Consider the following 16,864-nt stretch of genomic DNA (forward strand, 5'->3'; position numbering starts at 1 on the left):
GTTGTTGTAGTATCATTTTCGTCCACGTGGGGTCACTATTCTCACATGGCTGTTTTCAGCAGGGGGTTTTATAAAAAGCGGTATGGCTTTACACTTGTTAGAACAGATTAAAACCTTTGTAGCTCCATTTGTTCAGATTCACTCTTTGCTTTAAGTATCTTAAGCAATATTATGGAAAAGAGAGTGGAAGAGATATATTGTTCTTGACTAGCTAGAATTTCACGTGAAATGGAAAATTAATGCAAAAATTTAACGATAAATACAAGGAGAGAAAATACACTTAGTTTCAAGTCTTTAGTTGGATAAATATTACAAGAACTACAAGAACTTCATTGTAGAATGAAAGGAACGATTTTAGGTGGAATACTCGATTAAATAAACTTCAATGAAATTAATTCACTTCAACATACATGTAATCTAAATCTATCAAGTGTAAACAAAAAAAAAACAAGGATATATATAGCATTATTAGACATGTATTGTAATTTTTTAGGACAACGGGAATAAAATAATGTGAAAATAAAAGTTACTTCGTTTTATGTTATCTTTATTTTACTGTACTGTATTTAATTGTTAAGTCGTCACTGCAGATCCATGGGTGGCGGACAGGTGGCGGTAAAGCGCCCCAACGCTATTTGCCACTCTTATTTATCAAGCGGAGAAGAAATTTGAATTTAAAAAGAGAACCAACCACTGAAAATAGTTCCGTTGATTTTAGTTTTGAGCGATTTGCTGAAGAGGCAGGAAAGAATTTAACTTTTTAGTTGATTCTTTTTTTTTTTTTAAATCATAATGGCCGAGGAGTCAGCCGTGAAAGTGTTTGTTAGACTCCGTCCAGTTATTGAGAGGTGAGTTGGAAGCGTACGGTTGTTAAACGAAACTTAAGAAGTGCATGGCATATTACAGACAATGCGGTTAAAAGCAACGTTCACCGATAGCATTTACGTTAAGCTTAAGGGTGGACTGATAAAAATAAATAAATACATAAAAATCGCTTGGCATTTTTAGTTTAGACCGGGCTATCATTAGTGAAGCACTGTGTGTTCGGTGAAGGAATGCATTTTACAATTATTCCAAACGCAACTACAATTACTGTGGTGTGTTTTGTTACTGCATAACGTAAATGCTACGCGGTTATTTTGCCGTAACGGGAACTCGCCACCTAACGTTAGTTTGCCGTGAATCGCACGAGGACTACTAGTGCAAATTCTGTGCCGGTAAATGTATACCAACTGGTGCCGTAGTTGGTAGATCAGTCACCTCGGTGGTACTGCCTCATGGGTTCAATACTCGTTTGTCTTATTTATTTAATTCGCCCAATTGTTTGTTTTACTGTTTAAATTTTTTTAAGCTCATCCACTCCCGGGGTCTGCCACCGAGGAGCTTTCCAACCACCTCAGTGACTTCGACCCCAGAGATAGGAGAGCCCACCTCAGAGTCCCCAGACTCTGCTTCCTCAAAGGAAGACGTGTTGGTGGAATTGAGGAGGTCTTTGAAGTATTTCCCCCACCGATTCACGACATCCCGAGTCGAGGTCAGCAGCACCCCATTGCCACTATACACAGTGTTAATTGGTGCACTGCTTTCCCCTCCTGAGACGCTGGATGCTGGACCAGAATTTCTTCGAAGCTGTCCGGAAGTCGTTTTCCATGGCCTCACCGAACTCCTCCCATGTCATAGTTTTTGCCTCAGCAACCGCCGAAGCTGCGTTCAGCTTGGCCAGCTGGTACCTGTCAGCTGCCTCCGGAGTCCCACGGGCCAAAAAGGCCTGATAGGACTCCTTCAGTTTGACGGCATCCCTTACCGCTGGTGGACCAGCGGGTTTGAGGATTGCGACAGGCACCGACCACCAAACGGCCACAGCTCTGATCGGCCGCCTCAACAATGGAGGCGCGGAACATGGCCCATTCGGACTCAATCTCCCCCGGGACAAGGGAGAAGCTCTGCCAGAGGTGGGTGTTGAAAATCTTTCTGACAGGGGATTCCGCCAGATGTTCCCAGCAGACCCTCACAATACGTTTGGGTCTGCCAGGTCGGACCGGCATCTTCCACCACCAACGGAGCCAACACACCACCAGGTGGTGATCAGTTAACAGCGCCGCCCCTCTCTTCACCCGAGTGTCCAAAACATGCGGCCGCAAATCCGACGACACGACTACAAAGTCGATCATCGAACTGCGGCCTGGTGCCAAGTGCACATATGGACAATCCGTGACGAGCACAGAAGTCCAATAACAGAACACCGCTCGGGTTCTGATCGGGGGGCCGTTCCTCCCAATCACGCCTCTCCAGGTCTCACTGTCATTACCCACGTGAACGTTGAAGTCCCCCAGCAAGACGAGGGAGTCCCCAGGGGGAGCGCTCTCCAGCACACCCTCCAAGGACTCCAAAAAGGGTGGGTACTCTGAACTGCTGTTTGGTGCATATGCACAAAAAACAGTCAGGACCCGTCCCCCCACCCGAAGGCGGAGGGAGGCTACCCTCTCGTCTACCGGGGTAAACCCCAACGTACAGGTACCGAGCCGGGGGGGCAATAAGAGTGGAAGATAGTCCAACCCCTCTCGAGAGGACTGGTACCAGAGCCCAAGCCGTGTGAGGAGGGGAGTCCGACTATGTCTAGTCGGAACTTGTCTGCCTCACACACCAGCTCGGGCTCCTTCCCTGCCAGAAAGGTGGAAAGGTGACATTCCATGTCCCAAGAGCCAGCTTCTGTTGCTGGGGGTCGGTCCGCCAAGGTCTTCTCCCTTGGCTGCCACCCAGCCTACACTACACCCGACCCCTTTGGCCCCTCCCACCGGTGGTGAGCCCATGGGAAGGGGGGCCCGCGTTGCCTCTTCGGGCTGTGCCCGGCCGGGCCCCATGGGTGCAGGCCCGGCAACCAGCCGCTTGCCAACGAGCCCCACCTCCAGGCCTGGCTCCTGAGGGGGGGCCCCCGGTGACCCGCGTCCGGGCAAGTGAAACGTGTTTCCAATAATTTTGTACATCATAAGGGGTTTTTGAGCCGTGCTTCGTCTGGCCCCTCACCTAGGACCCTGCCAGGGGCATAAAGCTCCAGGCAACATAGCTCCTAGGATCATTGGGACACGCAAACCATTCCACCACGATAAGGTGCCGGCTCACGAAGGGGTTGTTGTGATTGTATTCGTGTTAATGTTTTATGTTATGTTGTGTTTTTTGTGTTCCTGTAAAGCGTTGTGACAGCTCAGGCTGTTTGAAAGCGCCGCTATATAAATAAACTTGAGTTGAGTCCAACGCTGGCGTTTTTGCCATGATGGCCTTCTGTGGATCCGTTACACGTCTGTTCAATAATCCCGCCAAGTCGCCAACACCACCCGCCACTTCTTGAAACTGCATTATATTTTTATATGGCACTTCATCAATAATCTCATTTCCCCGCTTTGATACACACTTCAGAAGTCATATCTACGATTGCTCAATGCGCACTTCAGAGCCTCGGCGCAATTTGGCCAATCGCTAATTTCTCATCCATAACTGCACACAAACGCGTTCAAAACAACAAAAAGTGGTAGGGCCAGCATAAAACAGAGTGACCCTTCGCCCCCCCCCCCCCCCCCCTTTTTTTTTTTTTTTAAATAACCGGCTAACTATCCCAGTCCTAAAACTGCGACGTTAAAATCTTTAACATCTTCAATGTTTCTTTGTTCCAGGGAAGAATGTGCTTCATCAGAAAGAAAAGAGCCTGTTCAGGTATTTTGGAAAACTGATAAGAAATTAATTCATCAGATTGACGATGGCAGTTCAACAAAGTCTTTCACTTTTGGTATGGTTTTCTACACACAATGTACTTTGCATATTTTCTGTAAATCTGCAGACCGCAGAGCGTGAAATACAGTCACAGTATAGTGAAATTTATTGTAAACGTCTGTTTTGTACAGACAGAGTTTTCACTGCTGAAGAAACAACCAATCAGGTATACCAGGATATCGCAAAGCCATTGGTTGTTTCAACTGTGGAAGGGTACAATGGTTAGTAATAATAGCACATAAACGCAATATACTGGATACCATCCATGTTCTTGTGCGTGTGTAAATTCTCGCCTGTTTTGCTTTTAACAGGTACCATATTTGCTTACGGTCAGACGTCCTCTGGAAAGACATTCACAATGATGGGCAATGACCATGTTCCTGGTATCATACCACTGGCTGTTGACGATGTCTTTGAAACCATTAAAAAGGTTAAATATGTGCTCAATTTCATGTTTTGTGATGTGCTGGATTTGTTTGGTGGATATCATTTTATCACTCATGTTCTCTTTTTGCTGTACAGTGTCCAAAGAAGGAGTTTCTTCTCAGGGTGTCTTACATGGAAATATACAATGAAACTGTGACTGATCTACTTGTAGATAAATGGAAAAGAAAACCTTTGGAAGTCAGAGAGACTATAAACGTAAGTTGTCTATCTCTCTCGTGTTAGTCACATACTGAGTGCTCTTCATATGTTTGCTGTGTGATTCAATTGGAGTACACTCTCCTGTTGTACTTTGAATCATAGGTACTCACATTTCTTCCAGACAGTACTAGGCTTGTCCGATCTGATCACATGATTGGATATTGGGGCCTATCACATAATTTCTGCTGATCGGGTCGAAAAGATTAAAATGTTGGTCAACTTTAGTGGTTGTCCAGCAACACTATCTATGATCCTGAACATTTCACATTGTAACATTTGGTGTTTTTGTGGTGTTGTGAAAAGACAATGTTGTTCTTAATTGGGATTCCACAAAAATGCTTGTAGTTTTTTTTTTTTTTTTTTTTAAGCGGGCAGGCAGAGAAGAGAGTAGAGTACAACATGAGAAGATAGAGAAGAGTAATTTGTTTTGTGTGTTTTTGACTCGCTGGTCCTCATGCAGTATGTTACTTTGTATTTCGCCCCTAAAGTAACTTACCAAAAAAAAAAATATATATATATATATATATATATATATATATATATATCAGGGGGAACGAGGCCCCAAGTTTGAAACCCCTGATTTAGTCTCCAATTAACCTACATGCATGATAAGCATTTTGCATGATAAACATTTTTTGTTGAAATATTTTGTGGATCCCTGATTGTTCAGCATAGTTCTTATCTACACTGTGCAGAAAACCATCTATGTCGCTGACCTGACTGAAGAACTGGTGACCTCCTCTGCACAAGTCTTGGCCTGGATTCGCAAAGGAGAGAGTAAGTTTGAGGAAGTACGGTAGCTCCAGCCATGCGGAAGAATTATTTCATGCCATGTGTATTTGATCCTGCAGAAAATCGTCACTATGGAAAGACAGAAATGAACCAGCGTAGCAGCCGGTCGCACACAGTTTTTCGAATGGTAAGCAACATAGAACAATATTCTGCATTTTTGGAGGGGGGATTCTTTTGACAATTTTATGACTGCACTTTACAATCATATCCATCCATCCATTTTCTTAACCGCTTATTCCTCACAAGGGTCGCGGGGGTGCTGGAGCCTATCCCAGCTGGCTTCGGGCAGTAGGCAGGGTACACCCTGAACTGGTTGCCAGCCAATTGCAGACAATCATATCCTTCTCCTCTATCTTTTCTTGTTAATCCCTAGAGTATTTGCATACAAAATAATTTCCAAAGTGTTTATGCACTGCTTGACCTCAACATAACATCTTCAAACAAATTATTTAACTTGAATATTAAAGATTATAAAGTCGGAAGTGGTTAAAGTCTGGATGCATTGTAAAGACTTCAGTTGCAAATGAAGGAATTGAAAAGTTGGCTTATGGCTATTGTGCTTTATTTTTAATGAAGATATGCATTAAAGGGGCTGTCTGCCGGTTTCACTCAGGAAAATGCACTTTTTAAATACAGGATTTAAACAAAATAACTACTTTTCAATTTATAGATATGGGCTTTTCATAACTTGTGGGGGTAATTTTGTCCTAAACCCCCACACCCCTAGCCTATATTTTGCCATTTTGTGTTTGTTTTGTAAATTTTTACAAAACAAACACAAAATGGCAGACAGCCCCTTTAAATTCTCTTTAAAAAAACAATTATCAATAACAAATGCTCTCCTGTGATTTAGATCCTAGAGAGTCGGGAAAGAAGCGACCTTGCATCAGGTGAAAATGCAGATGGCGCCATCATTGTTTCCCATTTGGTAAGTAAGCTTTTCTTTGTGGTCCACTTTAATGTGTTGATCATGTTTGCCAAAAGGCAGATTATAGTTCTTTGCTTAGCATCTTTTTTTTTTTCCTTGGTCATGTAGTCTGCTGTCAAATTTGTAGGCACTATTCTTGAACCACTGCATTCATAAATGTAGGGCTGTCAAATATTTTGGTATTTGGATATCCCACTGAAAATTCTATTGACTAGTCAAGTATTTAAAATACAATTAGTGGTTAAATAACAATTATGATGAATACACAAGAGAAAACGACACATTTCATTAATTATCGTAATGATGAATGACAAACTTTTCATTTTTTAGAAAATCAACTTTTTTTTTTTTCTTTTTTTTTACCCCAACTTAACTTAATGCATAGCAGCTGTATTTTCTTCTCTGGAACAATTAGTCAGTAAGGGACGAAGTGACTTCAATTCAGCTATGGCAGTGAATTTGAGTAATCCTGGTTAGGTTTAAAAAAAAAAAAATGTACGAACTACAACTGTCAGGTTGTCAGCAAAAATGTGCACTGTGCAGTTATTTTGATTTGCTCCCTTTTGTCTCAGAATTTAGTTGACCTGGCTGGATCAGAGAGAGCAAGCCAAACTGGGGCTGAAGGTAAAGAACGTGCAGTTTTACACTGTAATTGAAACCTCACTTGCTTTAATGTTATGTCAGCTTGATGATAAATACTAGTGCAACAATTGACATGAATCCGCTTGTTAGGTACGCGCTTAAAAGAAGGCTGCAATATCAATCGCAGCCTTTTCACACTTGGCCAAGTGATAAAGAAGCTTGGTGAAGAAAGCCAAAGGTACGTTGAATATAACTATGTTGTACTTAATTGTTGTGACTGTTGCAATGATTTTTCCATGTGTCACTGCTCATCTCACATTAGTGATTTACGTGTACAGATTAGGCTCCCTGTTTGTACTGTAACTAATAGAGCTATGTATTGCATCAAGTCTGGCTCATTAGTCGTCAGTGTTTCCAGACAATTCAGCATTTGGCACTTCTGCTGCAGGACATGGAAAGAAAAAAAAAAATCTTGTATTCCACATTAAAATGCTGAATTATTCTTAACATCACTGTTTCCAGAAATTTCATAAACTACAGAGACAGTAAGTTAACACGCATTCTTCAGAACTCCCTGGGTGGAAATGCCAAAACTGTCATCCTCTGCACAATCACGACGGCATCACTCGATGAGACACTCCGCACTCTACAGGTTGGCTACATACCATTTTTTTCCATTTCAGTTTTATTTCTGATGTCATTAGAAATGCCGCAACATTTTTGTAAGAATTTCTTCCAGTTGAATGGTAATGAAAGTAAGCTTTGTTTGTAAATGTAAATTTCATCGTTGGGTGGATTAAAATAAATCAGAAACTTGGAAAAATAGCAAAATGGAAACAAGATGCGTTTAAACATTTTATTGTATACAAAAAAAGTGATTTGTTTCTTTTCCCTGCATGAACCACTGTAGTGGATGTGCAATTTCACTTCTAGTATAGGAGAGAAAAAAAAAAAAAGAAAAAAAAAGTTCCCTGGGTCAAACATGTTCCCCCACAGCCCTTATTTTGAGAAGGAATGGGTTATTTTGTTTTACATGCACCAGATACCGCAACAAAGTTATTTTTAAGACAATGCTAATAAAGGACTGTTCAGGTATGTAAGCATGATTCAAATCAACTTTTATATAGCGCCTTATCATACAAATAACTCAGGTGCTTTACACACAAAAATGATGCACCCATTTTTATACTAAAAACTGAAACGGTGCACAATATTTGATTCAGTTATTGTTGGATGTTGTTTGGTGTTTTAAATAATCTTGCAATGTGTTCTACAGTTTGCTAGCACTGCAAAGAAAATGAAGAATGATCCCCATGTCACAGAAGTTTCTGATGACGGTGCTCTGCTCAAAAGATATCGTAATGAAATTGTTGACCTCAAGAGACGACTTCAGGAGGCAAGAGACTTTTTTTTTTTTTCTTCTTCTAGAATGCTTTGCCCATCTGCACAAATGTTATTAAATATTTATTTATTTATTTATTTTTTTAAGAACATTTTTTAGTTTGACATGACCCTTTGAGTGTGGGGTAGAATCTTGTACAAGCCATTTTTGCTTCATAACATCCTTGCACTGTTTTTAAATTGTGCGACGTAAACCAAGAAATAGGGATCCACCTAGTGGCCGATAATTATTAGCAATCATCGACTAATTTGACAAATACACCAGAAAAAAAAGAAATCCGCTGATAATTATCAACCAATTTGACATAAATAAACCAGACAATAAAGAAATATGACGATAATAAGACATGCCCTCAGCCTGTTGGTCCGTCTGTTGTTTGTGGCTGAAGTTGTGCCCATTATATCACTGTATCTGTGACGTCATAATGCGCACGACCTCGTGTTCACAGAAGATAAATCATGGCAGTCGCCAGTGGTATTTTTTAATAATGAGTGTTTTTATTTTGGCAAACTCAAAATAAGTTACTGGTTGTCTTTTAAGCAGAGATATCAATAACATTCAGCTTCGTGGTGCTTTCCACAATATTTCAATGTATTTGCACGTTTGCCTTACTGTAAGACTCAAAAGTCTATTTGTGTTCAAGTTAATTTTGCAAACATTTATCGGCTTACTTATCAGTTATTGACATCGGCATTTTCTAAATTATTGATATTTCCTGTCGGTTGAAAATAGCATTATCGTGCATCCCTACCAAGAATAGTTCTTAATGTATTGACCGACTGATCCCCAAACTGCAGGTCTCCTCGGAAACACAGACCACAGTAACAGAGAAAGAGGTGCTCGCTCAACTTCTCCAAGAAAAACATCAACTTCAAGTAGAACAAGAGGACAGAATAAAAAACCTCACCAAACTGCTTGTCACTAGCAATAACCTGACTCGTGTACAAAGGGTAACTAGTGGTCAAAGTATCCTTACAGTATTTAAATTCAGCTTTTTTCCGCTCACCCCGTGAACAACTTCTGTTTATTGTTTTGAAGTTACCCAAACGCAGAGTTACATGGGGAGGGAAAATGTTACACTTGGCCAGTGAAGATAGACCATCAGCCCGGAACATTGCTGACTCTTTCAGTCTGAAGAGGAAAGCAGATTCGTCTTGTGTGATGGAGCTGGTTGAAGGTAAGCACAATAACAGACGCATTCAAGTTTCTGTTTCTCATTACATGTTAATGGAACTGCAAGGCTTTTTTTTTTTCTTCTTCCTTTTTTTTTCATATGGTAAATCATGCCTCTGTCAATCAGAAAGGGAACCACAGTTAAATTAATAACCTTGTTTTTAATAGAAGACGAAGACTTTTGTGGTAGCTGGGAGATTCCTGATGAGACATCAGAAGATGCAAGCGAAACTCAAGATTTTGTTACTATCCGTAGCTTTGGAAACAGGTACTGGTGCTATTCTAATTATTACAAAATTATTGCCATGCATTTTTTAAATTCCATTCTTGTTTCTTTTCTCCGTATGTAGATGGTTACATACGTATTATAAGAAGTATTTAGTTTGCAGTGTATGTAGTATGTATTCATGTCTCTTTTAGGTCAGCTGAAAGAGTGTCAGAACTGGAACTCCAACTCGATACAGTAGGCCAGCAAAAACAGCAAGCCTTGGATCAAATTCTGGCAATGGAGGAGAAGGCAGCAGAAGTTGACCTTAGACTCAAAAATGAAGCTCAGCAAAAAGCTCAAGCCATGGAGAAAGTAGAGATGCTGGAGTTGTCTATGGCGGAACTGAAAAGACAACTTGAAGAACAGAACGACAATCAGTTGAAATCTGACCAGCAGGTGTGTCAAACTGAATTTAGTTTACATGGTTTCTTGCACACTGTTTTGGTTTTATTTTGAACTCCCCTTTTTTTTTTCTTTTTTTTTCTTTTTTTTTTTTTCCTTTTTTTTTTTTTTTTGTAGCCGGAAATCGAACTTGCAGAGATTGTCCAACATTGTGAGATTCTGGCCATAGAGAAGGTAACTTTATGCTATGAAATCCAATTTTGAATTCTGCTGTTGCAAAAGGAAACATTATAGGAATATTATATTGATTAGGATAGCAAATAATGTACTTGTGACAAATTGAATGGATTTGACATTTTAGGGAACTACTAATTTGTGGTTAAATATCCTGCATGAGCTTTATTTTAAGACCTCTGTAATGTGAACCTGGGTAAGAAGACGATTACCGCATTTTATATGTACTGTAGACATCGGCTACAACTGTATAACCACTTGCACAGCATATAAATGTATGCACAGTAAATCGGTATGCAATGCAAGAGCTGTATCAAATGTTCGGCCTTTACAATGGTGATATGGCTGTAAAATATTAATTTGTGCCACCTTGCATTAGGAAAATCGCTATGACGATGCACAGCAGCTAATAATGATTTACAGGAAACGTTATCTGAGGGTGTCTTGCTGTTGAATGCCTTTCCAGGATATGGTGGAGTCTGAGCGAGACCATCTAAAGCAGGAGTTGGGCATTGCTGTGGAGCAGACTCAAAAACTGGAGAAGGATAAGGCTGCTCTTGAACACGAGTTGAAGGAGAAGGTGGAGCTGGCGGAGTTTGTATCTCTTGAGGAAAAGTTCAGAAAGGACAATGAGGTAATTAAGAAAATGTGTTTATAAATCAAAAAGTGTTTGATTTCAGGCGACATCAGAACTATCTATTAAGCAACTTGCAGAAAAATACCCTGCAGGTGGTTGCTGTTTTTTTTTTTTGTTTTTTTTTTTTTTAAAGCTTTGACTAGCAATGTGCCAAGATTCTGTTTTTGTATAAGCAAATGAGCTACACAAACTAAATTTTTTAATTTTTTTGTTTTCATTTCTTCATTTTTCAGTGTTGTCATTGTCAAACCCAATTGATTTCTTCCTACAGCGAAGACAAAGGAATTGACTGCATTGTTCCACTACTTGTGAAGATGATTGTATTGGTTTATAAAATGTTATTACGCTGATGTTTGATTTCACAGGTTGCGATGCAAAACAAAATTAGCTCATTGGAGAAAGCGATTGACTCCCGTGAACTCCAGTACTTGGAACTTGAGGTGAGGTGAAAAATAATTTCAGTAACAATATGCAATACTTAAACTGTTCAAATTATTATTTTTTTAAATAATAGAAACATGTGGAGACTCTCTCCGAAGAGCTGAAGAAGAAAACCAAAATTGCTGATGACCTTGAGGATATGGTATATATGAAGTATTTGTTTGTAGTGATAAGTAGATGACATTTTCCAAACTGTGAGAATGTTTATTGATGTAAATTTGTTTGCAGAAAACAAACAAGGCAGCACAGGATACCACACGCTATTGACCCTAATTATTTTTTAATTGACTTAAAGGCGCAGTCTGCTGGTTTCACTCAGGAAAATGCACTTTTTAAATACAGCATGCACAGCATACACACTTTAACTTCCTACACATCTGGGTTTGTTAATCTTTGGTGGTGATTTTGTCCTAAATCCTGTATTTTGTCATTTTGTGTTTGTTTTGTAAACAACGGGACTTTTCTGTGGAAAGACAGTGTTTACACCCCTCCAGCCAATCGCAGAGCGGGGGGTGGCATGTCGCATACGGGGCCGGGTGAACGTGTCGGCTGCCTGACGTCACTCCCGTGGCAATTTGAAAGCACGCACGGGCTGGGGGTGTGGGGGTTTAGGACAAAATCACCCCCACATGTTAAGAAAAGCCCAGATCTGTAAATTCAGAAGTAGTTTGTTTAAATCCTGTATTTAAAAAGTGCATTTTACTGAGTGGAACCGGCAGACTGCGCCTTTAATTCAAAGTGTGTGTTCCATATTCCTGCACAATTATTTAACTTTGGTACTCAATTAAAAATCAGTATGTGCAAGCAGTCATTTAAAGGATCTTTGTTTTTGAATTCCTTTGTAGATGTGTGCAGTTGTGGTCTTAAACCACCCCCCCCCCCCCTTCTTTTTTTTCCCTTCCAGTGTGGTAAGGACATGGCTGAAGAAGTGGCAAAGCTTCGCCTTTCTCTAGATGATGCTGAGGCCCTTGGCAGAGAGACAAAGAAAGAATGGGCTGTCCTCCGCAGTGAAAACATTGCCCTGGAAGAGTTGAAGGTGACAAATTAGAGAAAATATATAAGCTTCCGTCATATCAAAACACTTGGGATTGTCATCAGAAGAGTGATATGAGAAAAAGGTCACCATTTATCCTTTATGGGCCTTTTCCACCAGCCCTTTCATAATTATTTGTACAGTGGACTGCCCGTGTTCAAGTTGGATAAGGATAAGGCCGGCCTGCGAATAGGAAGTTTGGGTGTAATTTATTTTTTGTAAATACATTTTTTTTTTTTTTTTTTTTTTTTTTTTAAGTCTTAACTCTGAAAATCCTGGAATAAACCGCCATTTCCACAAATCTCATTTTGTTGCTGTCATTATCTTCAGACAACCCTGTCTCTCAGCCATGAGAAGATGGAAGCTGAAGTCAACACCCTGCGTGTGCAACTTGAGACTGAAAAATCTAATTTCAGGAAAATGCAGGCAGATCTCCAGAAAGAGCTCAATATTGTGTTTAATGAGAACATGAAGCTAATGTCTCTTCTTGACGGCAAAGTCCCCAGAAGTAAGTTTTCCAAAATGTCATAATGCAACTGCCCAGCTGGACAGCAGTGGATTTTGACTGATGGCAAGTCATGAAATGCTTTCCATACACAGATACAATGGATAGTGTGGAACTTGAGAGAACAGTGACCAACCTGAAAAAGGAGCTAGCGGCCTCTCAAGAAGCTGGAGGCATCCTGAGAGCTCAGCTGGAGGAACTGAGGTCACTTCAGGCTCCCCCATATGACGTGAACAACCTGGAGAAGCAGGTTTGTTTATGAAGTATGGCCAGCGGAGAACATTTTCCAAGCCTCTAATTCTCACAATATGTATGACCATTCATACTGCTAGATTCCACAAGAAATAGCTTTAAACTACATGTATTCTCAAAATGAGCTGTCCAAGAGAGGTTTAAACATTATTGATTCAATTTTAACATTGCTTTGCTTTATTAATTGATTAATTTATTATTTATTTATTTATTAATTCATTCATTACAAAAAATAGATTTTCTGAGACATGGGATGTACTGTACTACAAGCTAATGTCTATACAGGAACTTAAAGATGAGGATAAGAGTCTTAATATCTTGTGTTCAGATTTCTGTTGAAGAGATGGAGAAGCAAGAATCAGTGGTTGCGATGCTTACTGCGGAGAGAGATCAGCTCCGGATGGATCTGCAAGAAAATATAGATATGGTCAGCTCTTATTCTATAGCTCTACTAAACCTCACTTAATTTTTGTACCAGCATCTTTTTTTCCCTTTCAATGTCAAAGGCCATAGCCTCATAATTCATTACATAAATAATTGTCACCTAAACAGACAATTGAGAATCAGGCAGAGCTCAGGACTGCACTTGGGAGAATAGTTACTCTCAAACAACGGATCAAAGAGTTGGAAGATTCTCGAACATCCAACTTAGGAAATCCTTTTGATGACATGACTGCAGAGCTTGAGACACTTCAAACACAAGTAAGTTTTCAAAATGTTAAAAAAAATAATAAGAAGTGTGGGATGCCACATGGGCCAACTTATTAGAGGCAACTGATTTATTTATTTTTTATTCATAAAACAAATGACATGGTTGACAAGCTAAAACCATGACTACTTGCAGAAAATGAAGATATATAATAAAATAACTATAACTGTTTATCAATTTTATGTTGATGCTCGTTGAGTCACCCGGAGGTACTTGCGGCTGCTTGACAAGTTAACAAGTCTGATTGAGAACGCGAGGCAATAAGCTAACTTGCTCCGCGGCAGAACAGATGGACTAAATTCCGTATGCAGTAGCAGCAACGGGCTTTGTGGTGCAGATCCCCTCTCCTCCATGGTGACAAACAACTAAAGGTAGCGCTTTCACCCAAGGCAAGCGGGCAGTCGCTAAGAATGCGAATCGCTCATGTGAAATGCAGTCTGGAATGACCCAAAGTAAGTGCTTAAGCATACAGTAGACTTTTCACAGAAGTCTGGTTATAACACAAAAAAAAAACCCACAATCTTTTCCTAACATAGTTCAGCCCTCGTCCATGTTATCCCATCTCTGTATGCATTACATATTCCCTAACGACCTTTACTTTTTTCTTTTTTAAATGAACAAATTACGACTGGAAGGAGCAGTAACAGCAGATTGTATAATATGACAGTCACTGTTTTATTAATATAATACAAAAAAATCTGTTAATGGCAACACTCCCTTTTGCATTATTGTACCGTATATGCTTTTAGACAACTTGTTCATGTTGAGAATGTGGATAATTTTCAGAAGACTGAGAACCAGGCAGCGCTAATGATGGCTCAAGAAAAGATCAGACTTCTACAGGAAGAGGTCAACCTGTTGATGAATGAAAATAGAGATGCTGGCGAATCTAAAAATCAGGCATGAAGTATTTTTTTTTAATATGGGCCTATGGCTTTATTTCTAAAGATACTTAAGTTCTTGACACATTTTATACTGATATTTATCATATTTACTGCGCATACAGTCAGTTATTTCATTTAAACCAAAGTCCAACATCCTCATAGATCCAGAGGCTGGCTGAGGAGCTTGAGTGTGTGAATGCGGAGCGAGACAACATTCAATCTGAGATGGAGAAGCTAGTGTGCCAATTCACATCTCTCATTGAAGAGAAAGATCAGCTGCATGGCCAACTTGAGGTACAGCGACAGGAAACGAGCCAGCTAAGAGCAGAACTGGAGTTGATGGCAGAAACTCATCATCTTGAGGTTAGTTTGACACAATTCTACTTGTGGAAAATTGAGTTCAGTCTTTTTAATTTGTAGTGCATTTAGTGGTTTGTACTTAATTACGCCATACATGCTCAGCTTCAGAATTTTTTTTTCAGAGTTGTCATACTGACTTATTTTTGTATTTAAGTGTTGTCTGTGCTTATAAAATACCCCTCTTAAACAGATAAAGATTTTGAGTGGAGAGCTTGAAACTGTGAAAGCAGAAAAGGATGCCCTGTGTTTGAACAAGGAGGCTGGACATCAGGCTTTCATGGAAGAGACTCAGAAGCTGCTAGCCAGAATGAAGTTTCTCAGTGAAGAGAGGGATCAACTCCTTAAGACGGTGGAGGAACTGCGAAAGGACAAGATTCAACTCAAAACAGAAGTGGAGCAAAATAAGGACAAGGTGAGAGACTTTGCATATCTTAAAGGCTTGGTTGTTAATTTGATCGATTTTATGCATACTGTGCAACTGATTAATCCTGAGGTGAAGTTGGGTACATGACGGGTTAATTTGTGGTCTAGATAGAAGTACACTGTATTTGTTCATGTTGAAAATGTGGAGAATTTTCAGAAGACTGAGAGCCATGCAGAGATGGCACAAGAGAAGATCAGATTTCTGCAGGAAGAGGTCGACCTGTTGGTGAATGAAAATGCTAGTAAATCGCAAGAACTTCAAAAACAGGCATGGATTATTGTCTTTAATATGGACCTATGGCTTTATTTCTAAATATACTTTCACTCTTGACGTCTATTTTATACTGATATTTTATAGTGTTTACTGTGTATATGGTTGTAGACATTTCATTTAAACCAGTCTCACATTCTCACAGATCCAGAGGCTGACTGAGGAGCTTGAGTGTGTGATCGCGGAGCGAGATAACATTCAATCTGAGATGGAGAAGCTGGTGTGTCAAGTGACATCCCTCAGTGAAGAGCGAAATCAGCTGCATGACCAACTTGAGCTACTGCGACAGGAGTCGAGCCAGCTAAGAGCAGAACTGGAGGTGATGGCAGGAACACATCATCTTGAGGTTTGTTTGGCACAATTATACTTGTGGAAAATTGAATTCAGTCTTTACCTTTTAATGCTTTTAGTGCTTTGTAAAATTTGAAGAAATTAAGAGAATCGCAAATTAAATCAATTATTTGTCCACAAGAATCACAATTCAATTTTTTCCTAAAATTGTTCAGCCCTGACCCATGGTATCTCATCTATGTATACATTACATTATTCCTTAAAACTCTTTGACTGCCACACGTTATAAAAAAAACAAAACAAAACACAGTGCCAGCCGATTTCGAGCTTTTTAAATCATCTTTCAAGGCAATAAGAATATTGTTTGCCTTTCCGACATATACAATGTGGGTACTAAAGGAAAGATCGCATTCCATTCATCATAATATTACTAATTGTTATTAAACGTCTTTGGCAGTCAGAGTTAACGACCTTTGCTACTTTACTGTTTTTTTTGTTTTTTGTTTTTTTTTTAATGTATTTTTGTTAAAATTAATGAACAAATTACGAATGGAAGGAGCAGTAACAGCATGAAAAATCTGGTAACGGAAACATTATCTTTGCATAAAGGTACTGTATATTTAAACGTACTTTATAAAAGTATAAACGTACTTTATAAAAGTATACTGTATTTGTTGATGTTGAAAATGTGGATAATTTTCAGAAGACTGAGAAGCAGGCAGAGCTTATGATGGCTCAAGAAAAGATCAGACTTCTACAGGAGGAGGTCAACCTGTTGATGAATGAAAATAGAGATGTTGGCGAATCTAAAAATCAGGCATGAAGTATTTTTTTTATTTTCTTTAATATGGACCTATGGCTTTGTTTCTAAATATACTTGAGTTCTTGACACATTTTATACTGATATTTTATAGTGTTTACTAGGGG

General features: G+C 39.6%; 1 protein-coding gene across 7 annotated transcripts in view; it reads left to right on the top strand.

The window, feature by feature from the left end:
- Window positions 1-698: 698 nt before the first annotated feature.
- cenpe (centromere protein E) overlaps window positions 699-16,864 on the top strand; it is a 28,656-nt gene continuing 12,490 nt past the window's right edge. For 3 of the 7 annotated variants that reach the window (XM_077513620.1, XM_077513625.1, XM_077513621.1), the window contains exons 1-31: window positions 699-848; window positions 3,669-3,781; window positions 3,897-3,986; window positions 4,077-4,195; window positions 4,288-4,407; window positions 5,106-5,187; window positions 5,262-5,329; window positions 6,056-6,130; window positions 6,703-6,754; window positions 6,863-6,950; window positions 7,235-7,364; window positions 7,989-8,108; window positions 8,912-9,064; window positions 9,153-9,291; window positions 9,456-9,555; window positions 9,708-9,951; window positions 10,075-10,131; window positions 10,598-10,765; window positions 11,134-11,208; window positions 11,283-11,351; window positions 12,114-12,245; window positions 12,573-12,750; window positions 12,843-12,997; window positions 13,328-13,426; window positions 13,552-13,701; window positions 14,495-14,608; window positions 14,755-14,955; window positions 15,143-15,364; window positions 15,524-15,643; window positions 15,792-15,992; window positions 16,641-16,754. In XM_077513620.1, coding sequence (XP_077369746.1) covers window positions 793-848; window positions 3,669-3,781; window positions 3,897-3,986; window positions 4,077-4,195; window positions 4,288-4,407; window positions 5,106-5,187; window positions 5,262-5,329; window positions 6,056-6,130; window positions 6,703-6,754; window positions 6,863-6,950; window positions 7,235-7,364; window positions 7,989-8,108; window positions 8,912-9,064; window positions 9,153-9,291; window positions 9,456-9,555; window positions 9,708-9,951; window positions 10,075-10,131; window positions 10,598-10,765; window positions 11,134-11,208; window positions 11,283-11,351; window positions 12,114-12,245; window positions 12,573-12,750; window positions 12,843-12,997; window positions 13,328-13,426; window positions 13,552-13,701; window positions 14,495-14,608; window positions 14,755-14,955; window positions 15,143-15,364; window positions 15,524-15,643; window positions 15,792-15,992; window positions 16,641-16,754 — 3,804 coding nt within the window. In that variant the 5' untranslated portion in view covers window positions 699-792. The remainder of the gene's footprint in view (window positions 849-3,668; window positions 3,782-3,896; window positions 3,987-4,076; window positions 4,196-4,287; window positions 4,408-5,105; window positions 5,188-5,261; window positions 5,330-6,055; window positions 6,131-6,702; window positions 6,755-6,862; window positions 6,951-7,234; window positions 7,365-7,988; window positions 8,109-8,911; window positions 9,065-9,152; window positions 9,292-9,455; window positions 9,556-9,707; window positions 9,952-10,074; window positions 10,132-10,597; window positions 10,766-11,133; window positions 11,209-11,282; window positions 11,352-12,113; window positions 12,246-12,572; window positions 12,751-12,842; window positions 12,998-13,327; window positions 13,427-13,551; window positions 13,702-14,494; window positions 14,609-14,754; window positions 14,956-15,142; window positions 15,365-15,523; window positions 15,644-15,791; window positions 15,993-16,640; window positions 16,755-16,864) is intronic. The other 4 variants (XM_077513622.1, XM_077513623.1, XM_077513624.1 and 1 more) reach the window with 4 other exon arrangements.

This window comes from Festucalex cinctus, chromosome 2 (genome assembly GCF_051991245.1).
Source record: "Festucalex cinctus isolate MCC-2025b chromosome 2, RoL_Fcin_1.0, whole genome shotgun sequence".
Lineage (NCBI taxonomy): Eukaryota > Metazoa > Chordata > Actinopteri > Syngnathiformes > Syngnathidae > Festucalex > Festucalex cinctus.